This window comes from Aptenodytes forsteri, unplaced genomic scaffold, assembly GCF_000699145.1.
Source record: "Aptenodytes forsteri isolate BGI_AS27 unplaced genomic scaffold, ASM69914v1 Scaffold164, whole genome shotgun sequence".
Classification (NCBI taxonomy): domain Eukaryota; kingdom Metazoa; phylum Chordata; class Aves; order Sphenisciformes; family Spheniscidae; genus Aptenodytes; species Aptenodytes forsteri.
This window is the reverse complement of record NW_008795527.1, coordinates 5,659,793-5,668,735: the sequence shown is the minus strand read 5'-3', so window position 1 is coordinate 5,668,735 and position 8,943 is coordinate 5,659,793. Positions and strand designations below refer to the sequence as shown.

Genomic DNA, 8,943 nt, shown 5'->3' with positions numbered 1-8,943 from the left:
CCGCCGGGCTTCTTCCCAGCCACTCTTCCCCAAGCCTGTAGCGCTGCATGGGGTTGTAATAGATGCCTTCATGATAGTTTCTTCTTAGTCTCATTTTCAGTAAGTAAACAGATTGAGGGTCTCTAGCTTTTTTGTGGAAAAAAAAAAAGTGCTATCCATCCCGCAAATGGTTGTTAGACACCAAGAACTGGATGGTAAGCAAATGCCATTGAATCCTTGCCAAGATGGGTCATTTGCTGTAGCAATTTTTAAGAATAATTTTAACTTTTCTAAGTAGCTGGACTTTCATAAATCATAGATTGACAGTTTCTTTCAATTAGAAATGCCTACAGGAGTTAATGTTAACAGTACAAAGTGGATTTTGTGATTTTTGTTAAATGATGCATTAGTGGTAATCATTGCTCAGCAGAGTAGCGACATCAGGCCAGGGTGCCTGGGCCATATATGTATTGCTAAGTGTATTTTTCTTAAGAGGTAAATGTGTGGACGCACTGGGAGGACATGGTAAATGTGCTTTGCATATAACGGCTTTACCATCTATTCCTTTGTACTTTCCCTACAAGACTCTTTAGAGTCTGGAAAAGGTATAGTTTCTCTGAGGACTGTTTTGAGCGACATCTTAAGCTCACAGCTATTCATAAGTACATGCACTTCGTGTGGAGAGGGTCTTAGGTTTTTTGCGTAACTGACCATCATTTTTCCCTCCGCTATAACAAAACACAACATCATGAATGAAGTGTTGACTTTTCCAGTGTTAATACAAACACTGACTTTTTTTTAAGTGCAGTACCAGGTGATTCCCACTGTTCATTCTTAAAAAATGTTCCTTCCATTCTGTCAAGGGTCATAGTTGGTTATTTATTTAACGGAGAGCATTCCTGTCTTTTTAGGAACTATTTCCAGCCAACCGGCAGAATGTGGACCATTTTGCCAAGTATTTTACTGAAGCAGGTCTAAAAGAGCTCTCAGATTTCCTTAGAGTTCAGCAGTCACTGGGGACTCGTAAAGAACTTCAAAAAGAGCTACAAGAACGTCTCTCTCAGGAATGCCCAATTAAAGAGGTAAAGAGTGGTTTTTTACAACTTCTGTTTATATAATAATAGTCAAAGACGTAAATCAACAGTAGGTACAGAGGAGCAGATAGGAGCACCTCATAGATTTCATCTGTCTTTTTTCAAATTATTTTAATTTATTCATCAGTTCACTCTGTGCTTAAGACTAAAGCAACAAAACATCCTCTGGATTTGCAAGTGCAGCTGACTACGGGGTGGGGTTTTTTTTTTCAAATTATTTTAATTTATTCATCAGTTCACTCTGTGCTTAAGACTAAAGCAACAAAACATCCTCTGGATTTGCAAGTGCAGCTGACTACGGGGTTTGGGGTTTTTTTGTTCAGTTATACTTGATGAGAATGTATTTCATTTAATCGCATTAACTGTTAGGTTGGAGGGGAGGGACAAAACTTGTCAAGTAATAGTAATGTTGCTAAATAAAAACATGCTAAATGCTTCCTTTTTATTATTCTTGTTGTAATTTTGTTTCTTATTACTTCTATACCGTGGTGTTATTTGTAAATGACTGCAAGTATTTGGTAAGTCAGCATCGTTTCTGGTTGATTGGAAATGTTACTTAAGACAGCAGTTTATTTCCTGCTCCAGGTAGTGCTTTATGTAAAAGAGGAAATGAAAAGAAATGAGCTGCCAGAGCCAGCAGTGATCGGTCTCCTGTGGACCTGTGTCATGAATGCTGTGGAATGGAACAAGAAAGAAGAGCTGGTTGCAGAGCAAGCCCTCAAACATCTAAAGGTGCGTGCATGGGTGAAGGGGGGAAGGGCTGCTGTGAATTAAGAGCATACATTCTACAGCTGTCAAGTTTTTACCTGTTTAAATCCAGGAGATTTAGAGTTTTGAGGGCTGACACTGAGCACACCAAGCATTGTGTATAGTCCCTTCTTCTTTAGTCAAATGCAAAATTGAGGTAGTTCAGATTATTGAATGCCCTGAGGCATACAGTGCAGAGAACCAGGGCAAACGGAGGTGGTCATAGCCCGAGCACCTCTGCGCTGTGCTTTCTCAGTGCGCTGGATCCTGAGAGGCTCCTTGCCTTGGAGACAATGCTAAGCAAATGCTGAGACTCAGCTCTGCTCAGACGTGACTAGTAGGCCTGCAGGAACTGCCTTTGCAATGTCTTTGCCAGAAGCAAAGAAGTTTTGGGACCATGGTGAGGTGGCACCTGTGCTGGCTTTGCACAGAGCTGGTTAGATCCAAGCAGGACTGCTGAGCTCAGAATCTGTGAAAAGGTTGTCGCCGATGTTGACTGTGGGAGCTGCATACTCAGCGACTTGTCAACTAATAAGCCAGGAGCTGGCTTGAGAGCACGTGCACTGTAAGTGTGTTTACTCTCTGATTCAGGTACTGTCCTGGTGGATGAGAGAACTGAATGCATAGAAAGACGGGGTGTAATTTGCTAAGTGATGACAGATTGCAGTATCACAATTGCATGTTGGTACAAAAACTCTTATGACCTTGGAGCGGAAGAAAAACTCAAAACCTAAAAACAATGCAGAGGTGTCGGAGTCATTGCTATGGTTGGTATTCCTCATCTAAGTATGAAGGAATTGTGCAGTGCAAGACACTTGAACTGAGAACAGAGGCAGAGAGGCTTTTCAGCAGAATTAGTCCTTTTAAGCTGGTAAACCATGAGCAAAAGAATACTCAGTCATAGCCAGGGCTGCGAAGATTTGTCCTAGGACAGAAGTAATCTGTACTGTATTCTTGATGGTAAAATAGATCTTAAGCTTGATCTGAATTCCTTTCTTCTTCATATTGGATGCCTCTCCATACTTGGGAGTTCCCACGCTGGTTTAGCTCCTACTGCTTCTGTCCTTTCATCTGAATTTGGTTTCCCAATCAGTCATCCTAGAAATGTAGTCGCTTGGGATCTAGTGTAGTCTTTGATGGTAAAATTGAATGCCTTAAAGTCTTCTCAAGTGACCCAAATAGCAGTAGGAAGACGAGATAGTTTCCAGAAGGAGGAGAGACAGTTTTTCTTGTTCTTTTGATGTAAAAATTGATCATATCTCTTTGAGTTGTAACAGAGTATCCATTGAAATTTATTGTCTAGTACTGCAGGGCAAATTAACAAACACTTTTTGGAATATTTGAACATTGGGAAAAGAGAAACATAGCTGGCTTTGTACAAATATTGTTGACTGGATGCTTAGTCCTGTGCATCTCACTGACCCAAGCCATCAGCTATGTATGCCACCCCACTAAATTAGGTAAGGCATCTTGCCTATATAAGATAGGCATCTTTCTAGCCACATCCACTGTCTAAAAACAGAGGACAAATTTGTATGGGGTATTTACTATTTGCACTTGCAGGAAAGATTTTAACAGAAGCAATAGAAATAGAAATTTAGACTTTCCTAGCTGCTTCTTTACTTTTCAGTGTTCAAAAATGAACAGCATTTGTTTCACATTCTTCCTCTATGGATAGGTAGAGACAGATCTTGGATTCCTCTCTTTGGGCTTTTAGCTGACGCAATGTGTGAGCCAACTGCAGAAATCAGATTAACGCTGTTAGCGTGACACAGAGCCTAGTTCCTGTGCCCTCCTGTGTGTCGACGTGCCCTGAAACAGTCATGGAGTAGTTTTGCCCTGGTGGCATGAGTCAGGGTGCGTATAAATACATACTTGACATGGGACATGCCAGGTGGTGGGATTTATTCTTGTATGACTGTACCTGACAGATAACTTTCACAAAGCACAGTTCCCAAAGCTTTCACATCTGGGTACCAGTCTCTTGAATTTATTGGATTTCTTTTAGTAAGCCATATACAAGGGACCCCTGAAAAGACGTGTCAAGGCACAGAATATTGACCTAGTTTACAGTTCTTAACAAGCTTTACTGGATGGGTGGCTTCCTAATGGAGGTGGTGGGCAGCCATGGACCAGTAAATGCTACGTGTGCCATCCGCATGGCAGGACCGGCAGGAGCTGAACTCAGGAGGAGACAGGGCAAGCTGTTAAACCCTGAATCTTATAGGATAAGCTCTTCATCATCCCAGTAACCTCACTATGACACTGGGGCTTGGCCCCTAGGCCACCTCCAGTGCAGAGAAGAGACATTCCCCGTGGGTGGGGAGAGTCTTCCAGAGAATTCGCACTGCAGGCGAGGCTGTGGTGTGAGCTTCATGACACTGCAGCTGCTGATCCGCTGCTACCTAACCTGAGGCAAATGGAAAATAATGCCACTGAGCTCAGCCGGCAGTGAGAGGAAGCTAATTTTATGGTTGCTTAGTCAGTTAGACACTTGTGAAACTTACAGTTGCAAGTCTGTACCAGTTGAGGAGTGAGAGAGGAATGTGAAGGGAGTCAGTCAGACGTGGCAAAATGAAGGTATCTTACTTCTAAAGTGAAAAAATAGGATTTATTTTATAAATTACTTAACATTTATAGACAGCAGCACTTCACAAATCTGGGGATGGGAGTGTATTCTGCTGATGCTGTTAAATAAATGAACTGCAATGTATATTGCCCTGCCTCCCTGCAACGTGCCTAGATATCAGCTGGATGCTTCAAGGGGCAAAAGGGTAAAAAGAGGGAGTCTTGTTACCCAAAGCCTGCACAAGTTTTGCACTGCTTTTACCAAAACAGTAACGTTGTTTCTAAAGATGTGGCTATACCTGCCAGAAGTGGAAAAACTCAACCTCTGGTGTTAGCTACATCTAGTAATTTCTCATAGTTACTTTGTAAGGAAGTTTCTTTCAAGAGTAGTAATACTGCCTGCCTGCCTAGCTGCTCTTGTTACAGTTGCTGTGTGATTTCTTGCTTTCTCTGTCTTTAAATTAATAGCTGATAATTATTTTGCAAAAGACATTCTGGACCAACTTTTCATATTTTAGTCAATTTTCATGTGTTTTAATAGTTGTTTTTTTTTTTTCCTGTGGATCATGTTGAGTAAAACCCTCAGGATTTAGCCCCTTGTAAATAAGTCCTGAAGTGTATGTACTTCCGAACGTGTCCATCCGTGCTGCTAGTGATAGGTGGTTTGTTACCTGACCGCATCCAGCAGCAGCCCTGCTCGCATAGACCAGAACTCTGCGATATCAGGCCACTGCAAATCCAGCTGAAAAATGCCGAACTGACAGTGCTACTGAAAACGATGAAGAAAGGCTGAGCTGAGCAGTGCAAGAACAATTTAAATAGTAACCTTGATGTATATTTGTCCAGGGGCTCTGAAGATTAAGGGTAATTAATCTTCCTTAAGCTCTGAAAAATGCTATCAATATTACCTTAGATTTAAGATTGCAGTCTTAGCTAGACTCACTACAAGCTAAGAGGAAAGGAAATTGGAGAGGTATGGATATAAACACTGTAGTTTTTAAGGAAAGAGTGAACAGGATATGGTCCTTTGATGTATTTTTTTTTATTTTAAGATCTGAAATCAGAGAAAAAAGATTCATAACAAAAAAGTTTTTGCTTTATCTTTTATTATATTAATAAACTCCAGGAAAAGACAATGAAATGCTATTGTGTTGTCAGAATAAAGTTAGCAGTTAATGCTGTGCTTTGAAAACATTGCTGTTTATCAAAGCAAAGGTTGTCATGATACTCTGATGGTGATAATGAGAAAAAATAATGACATTTGATCACAGTTAACCTGGAATAATTTAATTCAATTTCCTGGGACTTCTGAAATCCCTGTGAAACTACAGATTTGTATTTTTATGTGCTTCGTCTTTGGATGTCTTTCATTACGGACATCAATAAAACATCACTCCTGAATCAGCAGCATGCTACCTTGTGAAACGTACGAACAGCAGTACTCCAAGATGCGGACTTTATAAATTGATTTTACAAAACTCAGTATCCATAAGTGGTACTAAATTTTAGCTCATAGCATGCAGCACATGTTACAGAAGCTCATGGATATTTATGTATATACATTGTATGTGTTTAAGTAAATGCAATTGGCAAGTAAATCTGAGGTTTCAGTAAAACAGATTTTCAGGGATGAAGTTCGTGATGCATACATTAAAAAAAATTGTTTATTTTTATGTTCAGTATACTGACATGCATTTTGTTTTTACTCTCTCTTCCTTTCAGCAATATGCCCCCCTGCTTGCTGTGTTCAGCACTCAAGGCCAGTCAGAGTTGATTCTTCTCCAGAAGGTGCAGGAGTACTGTTATGACAACATCCACTTCATGAAAGCCTTTCAGAAGATAGTGGTACTCTTTTATAAAGGTAAAAGTCTATATCCACTGTTGCACGCTCTGTGTGGATTCTCTATGCCAACTACTCACCTACGATGTAATAGGAAACAGACATTCTCCAGGTATTGCATATGAGAAGGTTGCGTTGGAGTTGAACTCTGAAATACCTCATGCTTTGATAGTTCAAAGGAGCACGTGGCAGCAGGAAAAGCCAAAACACACCCTTCTCTCTCTGTTGTGTTTATCCCATAGTCAAGAAGCATGAGCAGGATCCAAGCACTGTCCACAGTCTGTTCAAGTGCAGTTTAGTTCTTGTATAAAACCGGTTCTAGGAAGACATTTCTATAAATTCCTGGCAGATTTAAAAAGTAGATTAGAGCTTGGTTTTAAGAAACCTTGAAAGTGCAAACCCTCTTGGCAGGAAGATTTTTCAGGGTTGTGGGGTTTTTTTGGTGTTTTTTTTTTTTATTACTCCCTCCGTGCCAGAAGAAGCTTTCCTTATTCTTCGTTCCCTTTTCCTTTCCCTGCCAATTTCTTGCAGGTGCCATAGTTTGAAGAATTTATTTTTTATTGTGAAGCTGACTTCTTTGCAAGTTTATTCTGATTGGGTTGTCATAGAGACTGATGGTCTTGAACTGCATGTGATGGGTGGGTGCCAAACAGTTTGTTCTGACATTCTTGCTATAAATAGTTGAATGAGAAAAATCAGCAGGAGTAGAAACCCGGTGTTGATCTTTATTCACCCTGTTGTGTGCAGGTACATGTGCAAGGCAAACAAGTTCAGACTGTTAAAATAATTTCATGGCTTCAGAAGGCAGAAGTAAGTGAATCATGTGGATTTATTTCCATCCTTGTGTCAATACAGCGTGGCCTCAATGATCAAATGAAAAAGCAATACACCTTGTCCCTCTGCCCTTAAATTCTACAGTTTGTAAACACTGTTAATGACTGAGGACAAACTTGAAACTGCAACCTGCAGCAAGCACTTTATTCAGTTTTCTTTGGAAAAGAAAATTCACTTCGAATGTGGTGAATGAGCGTCGTAGTTGCTGTGTACTCAGACTATAAGTGATGGTTAAACCGTGGTCTAGTGTAGGATTCTGTTAAAAATTTTTGTAAATTCTTTACTGCGTTAGCCTGCAAGAACAACCCTGATGTTCCAAAGTATTTAAGAAAAAGAAAATAAATCACTAAATTGTACATTAAACTTAACATGCTCCAAGAACCAGTTCCCATCTACTCCGCTCACCCCGCATGCTCTTGTTCTGACTCTGGAGATGTGCTTGGGCAGGCTTGTTAGGAAGGGTGAGAAGACTTTAGCCTCAGCACTACAGGTGCCATGATATTGTTTAGGATTTGCATGATGTCTAGAAGAGTGTTTGGAGCTACTGTGTGGCCTGTCGGTGGAAGCCGTGAGCTCAGCGTGTCCAGCATGTGCAATACTCGCCATGCCAGTATTTCTGCCTGGAATATCTTGGGCAGGCGTGTTGGAGCACCTGCCTCTCTGCCATCTGATGCAGTCAAGTGGCAGCACAGCTGCCAGCCCTTCCTGGCCTCATTTAGGCTGAAGCTGGATCTGCTCTGTTTGGCAGATTAACTGCTGCCTACTAGCAACTGCTTGCCTGACTTTGCAGCCACTAGCCGCAGGGCCCTTCTGAGTGCTGGGCGCAGTAAGGAAGTCATCAGCTCCATCTATTTAAGGCAGATTTGGAGTTAAACAGTGTCCATTAGGTGAGGACATGCTACTGCGTTAACCAGGGAAGATTCTGGGAGCGCTAGTCCTCCAATTCCCGTTTCTCTTACATGATGTTATCGAGCTTTAACGGCTCATGGCTTTGGCTTGTCCAGAGCCATGCTGCCTGCCTCTACTTCGTTTCAGTACTGGTAGATCTCACCCTCTCCTTCTCCCCAGTTCATACCTATCCACTAGAAGCAAGCCATCAAGTCTTTTTAGAGACATACACTTTATTGTAGATAAGTTGCTGATGACAGCATATCTTCTGTTTCCTCATAGTCAAGGAAAACAGCCCCCAAAAGCTATTACTGGCTATGTTGGCGGTGAGCGAACAGCAGATGCCCATGTTTCCCTTTTCTGTTGTGCTTCAAGTGTAACCTGCACAGGATCTGGAGAGGTTTCAGGGTACCTAATGAACTCTTTCTAGTGACAAATAAAGGCATCTGAAGTATCTCTGGATGGGCAGACAGAAATGCAGCTATCTATCTGCATGAATGTGGACGGTTTATTGCTTATTACTCATTACGAGGGAGTACTTCCTGGGCATGAAGATAGTCATCAGTGATGATAGGCACCAAATGCCACTCATGCTTTGACAAATTTAGTTGTATGACTACTCTCATCATGTCCAACATCTTGTATTTAAATCCTTCCCACATGTCCATCATAAAATAGCCCTTGGATTACTTTCCTAGGAATTACCTGGAAATACCTAAACATATTAACAGGAACAGTGGGGCTCACTAGCACCTAGAAGGTCTTGAAAGCCTGTGTTGTGGTTTTTTTTTTTTATTCTGTCTCTAAACAAGGAGGAATATCCACTTTGCCCCCAGTGAAAGCCGAAGCCCTGTTTTCCCTTACGTGGCAGCAGCTTCTTACCAGCTTGTAGGTATAATCTGAAAGAGCAGTTCTGTAGTCAGTTAAAGCTTGTTGACATTATTATTATTATTATTATTATTATTATTATTATTATTATTATTTATTATTATT

The 8,943-nt window shown here is 41.0% G+C and overlaps 1 protein-coding gene across 1 annotated transcript in view; it reads left to right on the top strand.

The window, feature by feature from the left end:
• Positions 1–8,943, top strand: part of BZW2 (basic leucine zipper and W2 domains 2) — a 38,874-nt gene that overhangs the window by 23,670 nt on the left and 6,261 nt on the right. The window contains exons 7-9 of the mRNA XM_019472799.1: positions 891–1,061; positions 1,659–1,805; positions 6,111–6,249. Of these exons, the coding sequence (XP_019328344.1) occupies positions 891–1,061; positions 1,659–1,805; positions 6,111–6,249 (457 nt within the window). The remainder of the gene's footprint in view (positions 1–890; positions 1,062–1,658; positions 1,806–6,110; positions 6,250–8,943) is intronic.